Source organism: Lycium ferocissimum, unplaced genomic scaffold, assembly GCF_029784015.1.
Source record: "Lycium ferocissimum isolate CSIRO_LF1 unplaced genomic scaffold, AGI_CSIRO_Lferr_CH_V1 ctg8936, whole genome shotgun sequence".
Classification (NCBI taxonomy): domain Eukaryota; kingdom Viridiplantae; phylum Streptophyta; class Magnoliopsida; order Solanales; family Solanaceae; genus Lycium; species Lycium ferocissimum.
Window position 1 is genome coordinate 16,774 of NW_026727502.1, and position 16,408 is coordinate 33,181.

Here is a 16,408-nt window from a genome sequence, read left to right on the forward strand (position 1 = left end):
GATTGATCGACAGACCGTCCTTTAGAGCGTCAATAAGTTAAATTTTCCAGTGATGGCCTAAGTTGAAGAGGATAAAGGACGGAGCCATCGACGAAGCATCGACCGGATCGACATTTCGTCGTTTGTCTCGTCAAACAGACTTGTCCACCAGAAGAAAGAAAGCTGGAAGAATCGACGGAGCGTCGAACTGGTCGACGACACCGTCGAAGGGACCATCAAACTGAAGAACTAAAAGACGAAGGAATCGATGGCCCGTCGGGCGATCGACGGTGCGTCGATTCCCGCCACCGAGCGCTTTTGCCAATTGCTGATATGCGTTTTTGGAGCCTATTTTAAAGAACATTTTAGGTTTTTTAGCAGCCAGTTTTTATTGCACATGTGAATATTGTTCCGTTGGTGGGTGAGCGTTGAAGACACCACTTTTAGAGCTTAGTGAAGACAAAAAGATTCTATTCCCACCATCTTTATTGCACTTTGTAAGCTTTATGTCTCCATTATTGCTTGCTCCTTTTGCAAACAATATGTGTGAGTAGTCTCTTTAATCAAAGTTGTGGACCCAAATGATGGGTGTTATGTAATGCGTGTCTAACATTGTATATATGTAATGGGTTGTGATGTGTTTTAATTATTTCTCATATTAATTGCTAGTTAGTGGTTTTATTTCTCATATTAATTGCTAGTTAGTGGTTGCAAACACTTTCTTATGCACAAACCTGAGTTTTATTTGGAAAGATGAACTAGGGTTTGAGTTGAAATAATATAACAAGGACTCGGGGCGCTAACCCTCGTTTAATGAACTCTCTTAGGGATAAGAAGAGTTCTACTTCGCATATTTAATCGGTCTTACTTGCAGCTTTTCTATATTTGGGAAAATCATGAAAATAAATACTTTCTAACTATTGAAAAATATTAGAAAGTGCATTAGAGATTAAGTGCATACAAAACCACGACCCATTAGAAATATATCATATTGATATCCATAGCATAACATCTAATCACAACGGGGTCACGACTTTGGTTCTTTTAATCCAATCAAATTCTAAATACTTCAAAATAGCGAATATAAATCAAAACCTTCTTTCTACCCTAGTCGGAATAGAACTAAGGACTTTAGAGATTAGTAAAATATATGATTAGTATTTATTTCACACTTTATTCCCTGTGGGATTCGACCCCAACCTAGTTGGGTTACTTTATTTGACACCGACCGCCTTACGCCATAATTTAGGTGTAATTTGAGTGTATGAGTTAGTCAAGTGGAGGTGCTTGCAATCGGAGTATTGCAAGTGTGGAGGGACTATGAGAGTTAGTACCTAGGTTGCATAAGCGTTATTGTAACGGTGAGGGATTATGAGAGTTAATTCCTAACTTACGATAGAGTTGTAACCTGAAGTTGCTCGTACAGTGGAATTGAAATCCTACTGGTGTAGGTCGTGATTTTTAATCCCTTGAGTAAGGAGTTTTTCATGGTAAAAATTGTGCCTTTTTTACTTACTGCATTGAATAAGGGAAATGGTACACAACTAGGTCCCTCATACACTATTTGGTGGACGCACAGCCAACAACAGCTTGGCTATCGCAATGTATGCATTTAGGAGACAACAGTTTGGATTAAAATAGAATATCTTCCAAGAAATTTCGGAGTCATTCATCTATTTCACCGATTTTGTTTAAAGCTATGAACTCAAACTCCATTGTAAAGCGGGCGATACATGTCTGTTTGGATGATTTCCAAGACACTACTTCTCCACTAATGGTAAAAACATATCCACACTAGAATTTTGTTTCAGTTGATCCGGCGATCCCATCACTATATTCTTTAAAAACTGCATGATATTTTTTGTAATGCAAGAAAATTATGGGGTATCTGTCAAATAGCCCCAAAACTTGTTTCATCGCCATCTAACGATTTTGGTCGGGATTGTTGACACCCAATTTTGTCCCGCCCTCCCTAAATACTTATTTACATTTCTAGTATTTTCAGCAATTTAAGAAATAATTATTTATATTTTTACTGTAATTATTAGCTTCTATTAATGCCAGCGTTTTATTATTTTGTTGCAGTCACTAGTCGTTATTTTGTTACCACAATTATTATTATTATTATTATTATTATTATTATTATTATTATTATTATTATCATTATTATTATTATTATTATTATTATTATTTTATTACCGGTATTATCGTAATTTGCATTATAAACATTTCAGCATTTTTACCATCTTATACGCATCGCATTTATTTCGCACGGATTAAGTACTAGTGTTTATTTTCGTTAACTTTCAAAATATTATTGCGCAGCTATTACGGCGTCATATAATTTTATTTTCTCCGAGCACTGATAAATACGTGCTTTTATAATAGGTAATATTCTTAATTAAAATAGACCTCTCATTTAAATTTAGAAGACCAAATTATTTCTTTCATTCAGCCCACATTCTTAATTCATCAACCCAATCCATATGAAACCAATTCATTACCCAACCCACATTTTAGTACCTAAATTGATTCACCATTAATATTTTCGGACCAGCCCACCATTGTTTAAACCTCCCAGCCCAAAAGAATTACCCAGACCATTACATCCTTCGACCCGAACCCGACCCGTCCGTTTCAGGAATAAGGAAACCACTAGGGTTTCCTTCTCCTCTTTCTCACTCAGCCGCACCCCCTCTGCTCTCTCCCTTCTCCTCCTCCTTCTCTCTCTCTTCCCATTTTAGCAAAACCCTAGCTCCCTTCTCATGCGGACAGATTTGCCTGTCTATTTCTACACTAAAATAGTCACTACATCTGTTCCCCTGCGTTGTTCTGCGTTGAAAAGGAAGAGGGTTTCCCATTTTTTCTTCAAAACACCCGATGATCCTCAAAGATCAGAGTGGTCGAACCATTTCAGGTAATACTCGAGTCAAACCACGTGAGGATCTGCTCGAAAACCCCTTTTTAAATTCAGCACGGGTCTTTGATTCAATTTTGAATCCAAATCTCAATTCCCGCCCAATGAAACCCTATTTGTTCCTACCTCCTATAAATATTTGCTTTAAGTTCGGGAGGTTGGACAGCCGCGTAAAACCCTCCTAGAAACTAAGAATTCTGCTTAGCCGAGAAATTCCCCTCAAAATTGAAAATCTAAATCATTTCTTTTATTTCCACACCTGATTCTGTTTGGGTTCGAAGAGATACTAGCTTGGATTCTTGATAGTGTTTCGAGGTAGATTAGGGAAAGAAGCCTCACTTGCCGCTTTTAGAAGCGAGGTAATTCTCCATTTCTGTTTGCGTGTTTCTGTGTTAGTCTATCTATGTGGTTAAGCATGTTTATGTATGATAATTTAGTTTAGTTTATTTAAGTGTGTAAACAACCTTTCCTTAATTAGCTCAAACTCAGTTTAGTAATCTATATAGGTTATGTGTTCATATTAGTTTAGTCTGATCTAGCTATATATTGATTTGTCGTTAGCCTGTTTGCAGTTAGTCTGGTAGTTTGTACCTGTTTAGTTGTTAGCTTAGTTCAAAATTTAGCTTAATTTAGCCTTTAGCCTGTATAAGCATGTTTATTTATCTTAAATAAGTAGTAGAAATATTTACTTGAATTACGGTTTCTTCTGTTGGATCAAATATGATTTTAATTTGATTACATGTTGTTAAAGTACCCAAGTCAGTAGTATATACAATATGTTCTAAGTGATTTGTTAAATTAATTTGATTAGTTGACCGCTGTTATCATGTTTTACTACGTTCTGTTTGGTTTAGTATAAACTAAACGCTTTCCTCTTGAATATGTGCTATATTGACCCTTGGTATATCATAGTTTAACCTAATCTTTGTTATAAGCTCTAGTCAATCAAAATGATGACAAATCTCGCATTTTGGTTGGAATTTGTTTGAATCAGTGAGGTGTTAACTTTGGTTCAATCTAGCCTAGTTGTTGTTCCAGATGAATGTGTCTTGAAATCAGATTACTTAGCCACAGTGTGCTATATTTACTTAGTGGAATGACCAGATTTTTTGTTCCATGTTGAACAACATAAGTTCCATGCTAAATGACCAGATTTTTAGATCCATTTCGTTGCCTGTAAATTTGACCAAAGCGGCCTTTTTGAAGAATGATATGTTTTTAAGTATATTTAAAGGATTTAAAATGAATCGCCCTAGTGTGATTTAGATTTTCTTTCCTAGTCACCTTTAATTTCAGCCTGAAGAGTTTAGATTGAACAAGACTTTAGATGTGTTTCAAAGTGGTTGGATGGGATCTAAGCATTATGAATTTGGCGTTAGAAGCAAATGTACTATCTCTCGGGCGACGCCACCATTTTAATAACAAGTAGTTTTATCCCGATAATGAATGCATATGTCGGCTGGTGAAAGAGAGGCTTCTTCATTATGTGAATGGCACATTAGTTGGTTACACATTTAGTTGACAGAAATAGTAAATAATCAAATTATGTGCAGTCGCGGTAGGCCAATGGTTTCATGAATTGCAGTTAAAATCTTGGAAATTAATTACGAAATTCTTCTAAGATTTCCAGTAGTGTTTTGTCATTTGACATTGCTTTTCCACTTCCCCTCTGGTCTTACTTATTAGGCAATGTCATTTTCTTTAGGAGCATTAGTTTGATTGTTTTCTTGTGCATGTGCTGTGCTTGATATTCGGTCTTAACTCAAATGAATTTAATTTTCTTATGTGTTCTTATGTCTGTGCCGTGAGCTATTCATCTTAGCTCAAGTGAATTTAATTTCCTTATTGTTATGTGACAGCATCTGAAAATTCTTTCTCTAAGTTATGAACTTTGCATTATTATCTATCCAGACCCATACTAATCCTTTTCCTTTCATTTTTCTTCTCTTTTGCATGAACCTCGCATACGAGTCCAAGTGACTCGTCTCCCTCCGTGTTCGGTGTTGGGCTAAAGCCCAACGAAATAATCTTCTTGAGTCATCCCTCATTCAGCCCATCCGCGGCATATGAAACAAACAAGGAGTAACGAATTCTGGGTCTGAACCCAGTAACAAATGGAATGCAGTAGCAGTCCCTAAAAATGGGCTGAGCCCATTTGATTTATTAGCTCTTTTATTTTATCTTTGTGCATTTTAATTTGTATTATGCAACTAACCCTTTGCTTGTTTTGTTAATTTAGATAAACCTTAGCAGAATTAGTGGGTTGGTTTAATGGGACGGGTAGTTAATTCAAAGTATCTATAATATTCATTTTTGTTAGAGTTTCTTGATTTTTGATAGCATATTTTGAGTATTTACTTCTAAAAAAGGAATCATGTTTTGCTACCTTAGAATATTGCTTTAAGAAATGTCACATACGCAAACATAAACTCTAGTATATTTTATAAATAACTCTTCAAGTTTGAATTAATCATGCATTTTATTAATTAAGCATAGTTAATAAAAGGTAATAAAAAGGAGAAAGAAAACTCCATCTTGTCTATATTCCTAAACTCGCAAAATCAATTAATATCTCATCATTTGAGTTGTTTCAAATATTTGTTAAATATTGCATAAACTTGCATTTTCTTCTACTTATATGCAAATTATCATATTTTGCAAATCTTATTTTTAATAACATTATACTTGCATTTAAAGCATTAGCAACATTTATAAGCTTTATTTTAAATAGCATTTAAAATCTTCTTTTATGCAAGTTATTATATTTTTATAAGCATTATCCTAAATAGTATCATTATTGCTTTCATTTAAAGTCTATTACTTTTATAAGTTTTTTTTAAATAGCATTTAAAATTTTCTTTTATTTTTTATTTTTCTGTAAATTTTATTTTAAACAATGTTATTACTTTTCTTTAAAATCTTAGCAATATTTCTTAGCCGTTTTTTCTTAAAATGTAAACACACTATATTTAACTTTAATTAATTAACCTAAGTTTGACCGGTAAACCGTAGTTAACGGATTCTAAAGGATGCCTAACCCCTTCCCTTTAGGATAATTAGAACCCTTACCTAGAATCACACTGATTAAGCAGACTATTAACGGAGGTTTAGTTAGGCTTTACCTTAGTTAATAAAATAGGTGCCCTAATTCACCTTAAAATTAATTAGGTGGCGACTCCTTAAAATAAGCAAAAATAGGAATCTCCAATATGTTGTACTCTACTTTAACCCGGTTAAAATGGGGTATAACAGCTTGGCGACTCCGCTGGGGACATTAGGTTCTAAACCACAACAGACTTAGGTTAATTAATAATTTGTTGGATGTTTTGTTTGTTTTTCTTTATTTTGCCTTATATGCTTAAATGTTTTATTATTGTTTTGTACTTTATTTATTTTTTGCTATGTAATATGTATATTTCTGCTTTTATTAAATTGGCATTCCGCTCATATTTCCTCCACTCCGGAAAATTCACACAATTCACACACTTAAAGCGGTTTCGCGGTTCGCGGCCGTGCACTACTAAATTACCCCTTTAGTCGGATCGATCTTGTGGATTTAGTCGATCGGCGGTGCAGTCGACAGCCACGGACTTTCCACTCCCAAGTTGTCCGCTTGGGGGAACCTTGCGTCATAGGAAACCCGCTCCTAGTCAGCCTAAGATAGAGCTAAAACAAAACCCTCATTAAGAGCATGCACGAGCCTAGGAGGCTTAATACCCAAGGCGTATTAAGTCCATTAGTCAAACTCGCCCAAATGTCCGAGCGGGTCTATGACCCCGAGTGACGATCATCATATTATGTGCATCAGTTTGAAGGATAAACATGTGTGTTATGTGGACTATGTGCTATTTAGGTAGAGCTAACCATTTGTGAACGCAGGTAACTATGAGTCAACACAACACTTACCCGAGATTTAGCATGGTTTTGGGCGTTCCTCCTCAACTGAAAGCATGGTGGAATGACTTGGGTGATTATGGACAGCGTGTGGTACGAGGGGCGTTGGGGCACTTACCGTCTTTAATGGACATCCAGCCGTGTAGGGACATCATCGAGGCGGCAGCTGTGTTTTGGGATGAGAAGAGAGCCGTGTTCAGATTCGGCAACATTGAGATGACTCCGTTGTTAGAAGAAATAGGAGGTTATATAGAAAATGTGGCTTTACTACATAAGAAGAAAAAATGGCAAAATTGTGGCATGATTATTCCAAAGAACCTCTACCAAAAGAATTTGTCGTGACCTTGGATTCAAAAAGGGTAAAGGTGTGGAATGTTTACAAAGATCCACGATACCATTTGAATATTTGTATCATAGATTTGGATATCAACGAAGTTTCACCGATTATCAAGACGAGTTTTTCTCATATGATTCTTGGAAACAAAAACGATGCTTCGCTTTCGCAGTATGCTTCTTGGGAACAATGGTATTCCCTAAAGGAACAACAAGAGATATTCATACCCGTCTCATTACTGTGACCGAAGCTTTATTTGGTGGCATTGACGGGAAATACTATACCGTGGTTCCTATGGTCGTGGCAGATATCTACCGGGCGTTAGAACGTTGCAAGCATGGGTACAAACATTTCGAGGGGTGCAACTTGCTTTTACAGATTTGGCTGATGGAACATCTTCAAAAGGTCGACAGAGATCTCGCATTTAGAAAGCCGACAGGAGAAAATCACATTCTTGGACATGTTCCAGGAGCTATTTTGGCTAATAGACCTTTTGGAAAGCCAAATGGTGTAGAAGAGTGGGTAAGACTTCTCAGCCGCTTGAATGGTGACTCGATTCAATGGATGTTCGGTTGGTTTCCATCGGAGGGTTTGGTGTTTCGTACGAAGATCGTGCCATTTTTAGTTTTGATGGGGCTCCGAGGCTTGCAACCCTATGCCCCGCTAAGAGTTTTAAGACAATCTGGAAGGAAACAAACTATACCTTTAGTGGCAGACATGGATCACTACCGAGCTGACTATAAAGAAGGAAAAATTCCTTTTGCGAAAGAGGTTCTAAGCATGTGGAAATCGAGGGAGACCATGAAAGCAGAGTCAATTGAGCCAAACAGATACCAAGCTGGATGCGATGATAACTATCTGGAGTGGTTGACCGCTAACTGGGAAGGATCAATCAGACCCGGGGTTAGTTTGAAGGGACGAATTAAGGATGGAGAAGCAGAAGCACACATCTTACTTCGGCAACTGCGTGAGAAAAATCTTGTCTCTGAAGCTGAGCATCACACACAACTTAAAGAAAAGGAAAGGGAGGCAGAGAAGTGGAAGCAGCAGGCACTTAGTTACGAGCAAAGCATGCAAGAATTAGATACACTTCTAGCTGAGCAGGGAGATATTTGCATCAAAGAAGACCTTAAGACAGGAGGGGTTCTAGCTATGTCATACCTTGTCCAGAATCGCCGAAAGATTGATCAAGCAATTCAAGCAACCAAGAGGCTCAAGAGCGATGAAGGGCCCTCTTCATTTTAAATTAGTTCATTAAAAATCAAGTTTTTTTGTAATAATTTCCTTTATTATTCTATATTAAGGATCTAATTATCGAACAGTGTATGTTTTGGGGTCTTCAATTAATGGCACGCCGGGATGATATATAATTACATGTTTTATCCTTCAAATCCGCGTTAGGCCTACCTCTGGCACAAAGGAGGTCCCGTGCATAATAGGTCGCGTTGTGTTTGCTATATCTCCCTTTTACTATTTGATTTGTTGCCATGCAATATGTGTTTTGTTTTCTATGCAATATGTGTTTTGTTTGCTATGCAATATGTGTTTCTTTCATCGTTGTTTGCTCAATATTCGCATTATTTTAGCAAAGAATCATTCGCACTATACTAACGCAATTTTCTTCATTTTTGAAGGTTTTTCTTTTATTTTGATTATTCCCCCAAAGGTTGATTCGTGTTGACTACAAGCTGGCCGACCACCCGTACTTTACAAGATCAAAGACACGAGCATCCAGCGATATGAATGATTCAGGGGCATCCGAACAGACTGGCTTGGGACTTGTCGCCCTTCCGAGAGACGAACCCGAAGCTTCGGGAGGAGGGAACGACGAACTCATTGCCCAACTAGTGCAGCAAATAGCCAATATGCAAACTGAGATCGAGCGACTGCGAAACCTTACCAATCTATCCATCACCCTCAATACCCCTCACCACGAACAAAGAACAAATGCGACGCTTCCACCATCCTTTTCACCTGTTGACTCGCCCGCTCCTCAGCCCTCTCCTACAAACCCTCCGCTTTACACATGCCATCCAAATACTACCGATTCACAACAAACCAGCCAGCAACAAACCATCTCACAACAATCAAACCCACAACCAACCATTCCACCACCAATCCGCCCGCAACAAACCATCCCGCCACAAACCACCCCGCAACAAACCAACATACAACAAACCATCCCGCAACCAAATGACCCGCAACAAGCCAACTCCCAGCAATTAACTTCCAACAAACCAATCCGCCACCCTTCACCACTCCTTACATTCCTCAGCCCACAGTTACCCAAAACTACCAAGCAGCTCAACACATACCATTGGCACACACCGCTAGCCATAATACGCAGTATGTGCCACCGGTATATGTAGCAGAAGCTCAACCATTCACTACTCAGTTGCAGGCTGTGCAGCATCCAGAGCTTGACCCTTATGAGGAGATGGAAAGGGAAGCTAGGGCAAGAGCGGATGAGAATATGGCAAAAGAAATCCGTAGTCTGAAGGAAGCATTCAGAAGCATCCAAACCCACAAGGGATGCGAAGGACTTGAATACGAGGATTTGTGTATCCATCCCGACATCGAGTTACCCGCTGGATATAAGGTGCCGAAATTTGATATGTTCGACGGAAAAGGAAATCCTCGGGCCCACTTGAGATCGTATTGTGATAAGCTTGTTGGAGTGGGGAAAGATCAAGCTATCAGGATGAAGCTGTTCATAAGGAGTCTGACAGGAGAAGCGCTTGATTGGTACACATGCCAAGATCCGCAGAAATGGCGTAGTTGGGGAGAAATGGCGCAAGAATTCATGGATAGGTTCAGGTTTAACACTGAAACTGTCCCAGACAGATTCTATTTGATGAAGTTGGAAAGGAAGTCCACAGAAACTTTCAGAGAGTATGCTATGCGATGGAGGGCAGAAGCCGCAAAGGTCCAGCCCCCGATGGCTGAAAGTGAGATGACGACGCTTTTTGTACAATCTTTAAAAGATGCAACATATTATGAAAGGCTGATAAGCGTCATCGGACAAAAGTTTTCTGAAGTTATCAGGATGGGAGATTTTATAGAAGAAGGTATCAAGACAGGGAGAATCACAAATTTGGCAACTTTGCAAGCAACAAGCAAGGCAATTCAATCAGATGCAATTAAGAAGAAGAAGGACGGAGTGTCCGCGGTCATGACCATCCAGGAACGTAGACCAAACCAGATGTTAACCTACCAATACCCTTCCTCCCAGCCCGCATATTACAGCCAATACACTCAAAACCCTCAGCCCTACTACCAGCCTTCACCCGCTCCTTACCCTGTTTACCACACCCAGCCAACATATTGTCCACCTCGAGCACCCGCCTATCAAAACCCATCACGATACCAACCAACCTACTCGTCTCAACCCCAATACCAACCGCAAAACCGTCCACAAAATGCACCCAGACCTCGCCCAAACTTCGAAAGAAAACCCGCCAAAACTTATACACCATTAGCTGAACCTTTAGCCCAATTGTACGAAAGATTGAGAACCGCCGGGATACTCCAACCAATTCAAGGGAGAGTTCCTAATCCCCTTCCTGGATGGTATGACGGGACTAAGCGTTGTGCATACCACTCAGGAGTTGCCGGACACGATACTGAAAATTGCCTTACTCTTAAGGATAAAGTCGAGGCGCTGATCAAAGAAGGAGTCATCCAGCTCAAAGGGGCTCCCCCAAATATAAATGACAATCCTCTGCCCAATCATGGTGATGCAAATGTGAACATGATCGCCATTGATGAAGAATGTAACTTGGAAGGGACTATTGTATCAGTCAAAAGAGAGGAAAAGGTTGAATCATCAGCCTTTATCGCTCCTGTAATTACTGTTCAAGTGAGGGCACCAATTGAAGTGGAAGTACTCACTTCCCGCCCTAAGATCACCGCCTTAGTTGCTCAAGCACCCACTTTCAATACCAAAGCAGTTCCTTGGAATTACTCGGCGGATGAAAAGAACAAAGGAAAAGCAAAACTGGTGGTAGAAACTGTAGCTGCCGGGATGACAAGATCTGGGCGGTGTTATGCCCCTGAAGAAGTAGCACGAGGAGCACCAAGCAAAGAAAATGGCCAAAAGAAAGCTGTGACTGAGGCTGAGGTTGAAGAGTTTTGGAGGAAAATGCCAACCAAGGATTATTCTGTGGTGGAACAGTTGAAGAAAACTCCAGCCCAAATTTCTTTATTGTCGCTGTTGATGAGTTCCGAAACCCATAGGAACGCTTTGGTGAAAGTATTAACTGAAGCTTATGTCCCAGCTGAGACCTCTAGCGAGAAATTCTCAGCTATAGTTGGAGAAATTCTCGAAGCTCACAAAGTCTCTTTTCATGAGGATGAGTTGCCACCCGAAGGTTTGGGGCACAACAAGGCGTTGAACATCACAGTCAAATGCAGAGACAAGTTCATTTCTAAAGTGTTGATTGATGGGGGTTCAGCTGTTAACATATGTCCCATCGTTACTCTCCGAGCTTTGGGGATTGATGTCGGGAAGCTTCGTGACAGTCAGGTAAGAGTCAAAGGTTTCGATGGAGCCCAGAGAGGTGTCGTGGGGGAGATTGACTTAGCCTTGGAAATCGGACCTGTGGAGTTCATGGTGGAATTCCAAGTAATGGACATATCTGCTAGCTACAATTTGTTGATAGGAAGGCCATGGATTCACATGGCTGGTGCAGTTCCCTCTACCTTGCATCAAAGTTTGAAGTTTGTTTGGAACCAGCAAGAAGTTGTGATCCATGGAGAGGGCAACAATTCGATCTATCCCGAGAATGCAATTCCTGTTATTGAAAGTGTAGAAAGGCTAGATGGATCTGTTTTCCATATTAAGGAAACCGTGTGTACTACTCACGTGAAAAGGTGAAGTTTCCACGGGTGCTTATGATGGTGGCTTGGGAAATGTTAAAAAATGGTTTTAAGCCTGGTCGGGGTCTTGGAGTGAACTTGCATGGAATAGTAGAACCAGTTCAGTTGCCCGGTCAGAAGGATACTTTTGGTCTTGGATACGAGCCCACTCCTGAAGAAGTTTCACTGGCTAGTCTCAGAAGGAAAGGTGATATTCCCTTGCCAAAGCCTGTTCCGCTCCTGAATCAGTCATTTTTCAAGGCATCCGTTACCCAAGCACCAGAGGAAGCTGCCGAAGACAATCTCGTGGAAGGATTCAAGAATCTGTTTATCGCCGAGGAAGAAGCTGAATGCAACGTGATTCTGGATGATTGCCCAGAAACTCCTACCATCTGGGATGCTGAGCCCGGAGATGCTTTGAATAATTGGACTTGTACCCCGCCCCCGGTTCTCCGGGAGTCTTGGTAGACAATTTGTATTAGTATTTGATGAAACAACGCGATTCAAATTTGAGGCCTGAATCGCGTTTATACTTTTGTTATGTTTTGCCTCCACCTTTTGAAAGCTTAAATGCCAAATCCGAACTATAATTTACTATTTTAATTTTTGTCTTCATTTAATTAATTTCTCTGTTCTTTTTCAGCATTCCAACTAGTAAATCTGCCGATACTGTGAATTTGACACGTAATGAAACAAGCGAACCAATTCTAAATGCCGAACCAGATTCTGAAGAATATGAAGAAGACATGCAACCTGAAGAGTTAACTAAGGATTTTGAACATTTTGAGAATAAGCCAAAACCGAATTTGGATGAAACAGAAACCATAAATTTGGGAGACTCAGAAACCGTGAGGGAAACAAGGATTAGTGTCCATTTAACTCCGGCACAAAGAGAAGAATTAATCAACCTTTTGAGGCAATATATAGATATATTCGCATGGTCTTACGACGATATGCCGGGTTTAAGTACAGACATTGTTTCGCATAAGTTGCCTATTGATCCATCTTGTCCTCCGGTGAAACAAAAGAAGAGAAATATTAAACCGGATTTGAGTTTAAAAGTCAAGGAAGAAGTCTCCAAGCAATTTGATGCAAAGGTTATTCGAGCTGCGAGGTATCCCACTTGGTTAGCCAATATCGTGCCTGTACCAAAGAAAGATGGCAAAGTCAGGGTATGCGTGGATTATCGGGATCTCAACAGGGCCAGTCCGAAAGACGACTTTCCTCTCCCGAATATTCACATACTTATTGATAACTGTGCAAAGCATGAGCTGCAGTCATTCGTTGATTGTTTCGCAGGGTACCACCAAATTCTGATGGATGAAGAAGATGCTGAGAAAACGGCATTCATCACGCCTTGGGGAGTATACTATTATCGGGTGATGCCTTTTGGACTCAAGAATGCAGGCGCCACCTATATGAGAGCCATGACTACTATCTTTCATGACATGATCCATAAGGAGATTGAAGTCTATGTGGATGATATTATCATCAAGTCACGAAAAAGTTCAGATCACCTGGCAGATTTGAAGAAGTTCTTTGACAGGTTGAGGCGATATAATTTGAAATTGAATCCCGCAAAGTGTGCATTTGGTGTTCCTGCTGGGAAGCTGTTAGGCTTTATTGTGAGCAGAAGAGGCATAGAATTGGATCCATCAAAGATAAAGGCTATCCAAGAGTTGCCCGCCCCAAAAAGTCGAAAGGACGTGATGAGTTTCCTCGGTCGACTCAATTACATTAGCCGGTTCATAGCACAATCAACAGTAATATGCGAGCCGATAATCAAGCTATTGAGGAAAGATGCTGCTACCAAATGGACGGAAGATTGCCAACGAGCTTTTGATAAAATCAAGGAGTATTTGTCTAATCCGCCAGTTCTGGTGCCTCCAGAAGCCGGGAGACCTTTGTTATTATATTTGTCTGTGTCAGAAAATGCATTTGGATGCGTGCTGGGACAACATGATGAGACAGGAAAGAAGGAGCAAGCAATATATTATTTGAGCAAGAAGTTCACACCCTATGAAGCTCGGTATACATTGTTGGAACGCACCTGCTGTGCCCTGACTTGGGTTGCACAGAAGTTAAGACATTACCTGTCTGCATATACCACCTATCTCATCTCGAGGATGGATCCACTCAAGTATATCTTTCAGAAGCCTATGCCTACTGGGAAGTTAGCCAAGTGGCAAATTTTGCTAAGCGAGTTTGATATTATATATGTTACCCAAAAGGCTATCAAAGGGCAGGCAATAGCAGATCATCTCGCCGAATATCCCGTAGATGAAGAATACATACCTCTTAAAACTTATTTCCCTGATGAAGAGGTATTGTTTGTCGGAGAAGATATCTCAGAAGAATATCCAGGGTGGAGAATGTTCTTTGATGGGGCTGCAAACTCCAAAGGGGTTGGTATTGGAGCAGTTTTAATTTCAGAGTCAGGCCAGCATTATCCAGTTTCAGCTAAGCTCAGATTTCCGTGCACTAACAATATGGCAGAATATGAAGCTTGTATTCTCGGACTCAGAATGGCTGTGGATATGAACATACAAGAATTATTGGTCATAGGCGATTCTGACTTGTTGATTCATCAAGTGCTAGGCGAATGGACCACCAAGAACGTGAAGATACTTCCGTACCTGCATTGTGTGAAGGATTTATGCAAGAGATTCATCAAGGTGGAATTCAAACATGTTCCTAGGACTCAAAATGAGTTCGCCGATGCTTTGGCAACCTTGTCCTCCATGATTCAGCATCCGGACAAGAATTACATAGATCCCGTCAAAGTGAACTTGCACGACCAGCATGCTTATTGTTTCCATGTAGACGAAGAGCCTGATGGGGAACCTTGGTATTATGATATCAAGAAATATCTCAAGGCAGGAGACTACTCAGAAGGCATAACCAGCATTCAGAAGAAAACGCTTCGAAGATTAGCAAATCATTTTTTCCTAAGTGGAGAAATCCTGTATAGGAGGACTCCAGACCTAGGACTGCTAAGGTGTGTCAATGCCAAAGAAGCGGCCAAATTGCTTGAAGAAGTGCATGGCGGTACATGTGGGCCTCACATGAATGGTTTTACTTTGGCTAAGAAAATTCTACGAGCAGGCTATTTCTGGATGACTATGGAAACAGATTGCATTCGTTTTGTGCAAAAATGTCACCAATGTCAGATTCATGGTGATTTGATTCGCGTCCCACCAAATGAGTTAAATGTGACAAGTTCTCCTTGGCTGTTTGCAGCTTGGGGCATGGATGTTATTGGTCCCATCGAGCCAGCCGCGTCAAATGGACACAGGTTCATTTTGGTAGCCATCGACTATTTCACGAAATGGGTAGAAGCATCTTCGCACAAGTCAGTGACGAAGAAGGTGGTCGTAGACTTTGTCCGCAACAACATCATTTGCCGATTCGGAATTCCTGAGTCAATCATAACCGATAATGGAGCTAATCTTAATAGTGGTTTGATGCGGGAAATTTGCAAAACATTTAAGATCACCCACCGCAATTCCACCCCTTATCGACCTCAGATGAATGGAGCAGTTGAAGCAGCCAACAAAAACATCAAGAGAATATTGCGAAAGATGATTGATAATTACAGGCAATGGCACGAAAAGCTACCATTAGCCCTGCTCGGTTATCGCACCACTGTTCGGACTTCAACTGGGGCAACGCCTTATCTTTTGGTCTATGGAACAGTCGTGTTACCTGCGGAGGTGGAGATACCGTCATTGAGGATTATCCAAGAAGCTGCGTTGGATGATGCCAAATGGATACAAAATCGTTATGAGCAATTGATGCTCATTGATGAAAAGAGAATGAACGCAGTTTGTCATGGACAGCTTTATCAGAATAGGATGGCCAAAGCTTTCAATAAAAAGGTAAGACCAAGGCAGTTCAAACCGGGGCAATTGGTATTGAAGCGCATATTCCCATGCCAAGAGGAAGCTAAGGGAAAATTTGCACCCAACTGGCAAGGACCTTATATGGTTCATCGGGTATTGACTGGAGGAGCATTGATTTTAGCAGAGATGGATGGCGAAGTTTGGCCGAAAGCTATCAACGCAGATGCCGTCAAGAGATACTACGTCTAGGAATTTTTCATTTATTTTGCATGTAATGTTTTGTAATGCCTTTCTATGTAATGAGGCTACATTCCCTCGGCGGGATATGTAGGAAACCCATATCGGGTTCGCTCTCTTTAAGATAGAAAAATTGTCATTTGCTTGTGATATGAACTACGCCTGACCTGATTCCCGTGGGGGATACGTAGGCGGCCTACATAGGCCTCGGTCACATTATTAGAAAATTTTAATTTTATTTTCCTTGTATGTCATGAACTACGCTTGGTCACGATTATTGGTGGGATATTTTTAGCCTATATAAGGCTCGGTCTCGTCATTTGTAAAAGAGTTCGACATTCCCCGTGG

The 16,408-nt window shown here is 40.3% G+C and overlaps 1 protein-coding gene across 1 annotated transcript; it reads left to right on the plus strand.

Annotated features, from left to right (window-relative positions):
- Positions 1–9,561: 9,561 nt before the first annotated feature.
- LOC132045994 (uncharacterized) lies at positions 9,562–16,072 on the plus strand. Its single transcript, XM_059436550.1, is given in 8 exon segments — positions 9,562–11,494; positions 11,684–11,986; positions 11,989–12,445; positions 12,625–14,371; positions 14,447–15,086; positions 15,188–15,213; positions 15,215–15,550; positions 15,659–16,072. Coding segments are annotated over 8 exon segments (5,856 nt in total).
- The last annotated feature ends 336 nt before the right edge of the window (positions 16,073–16,408 follow it).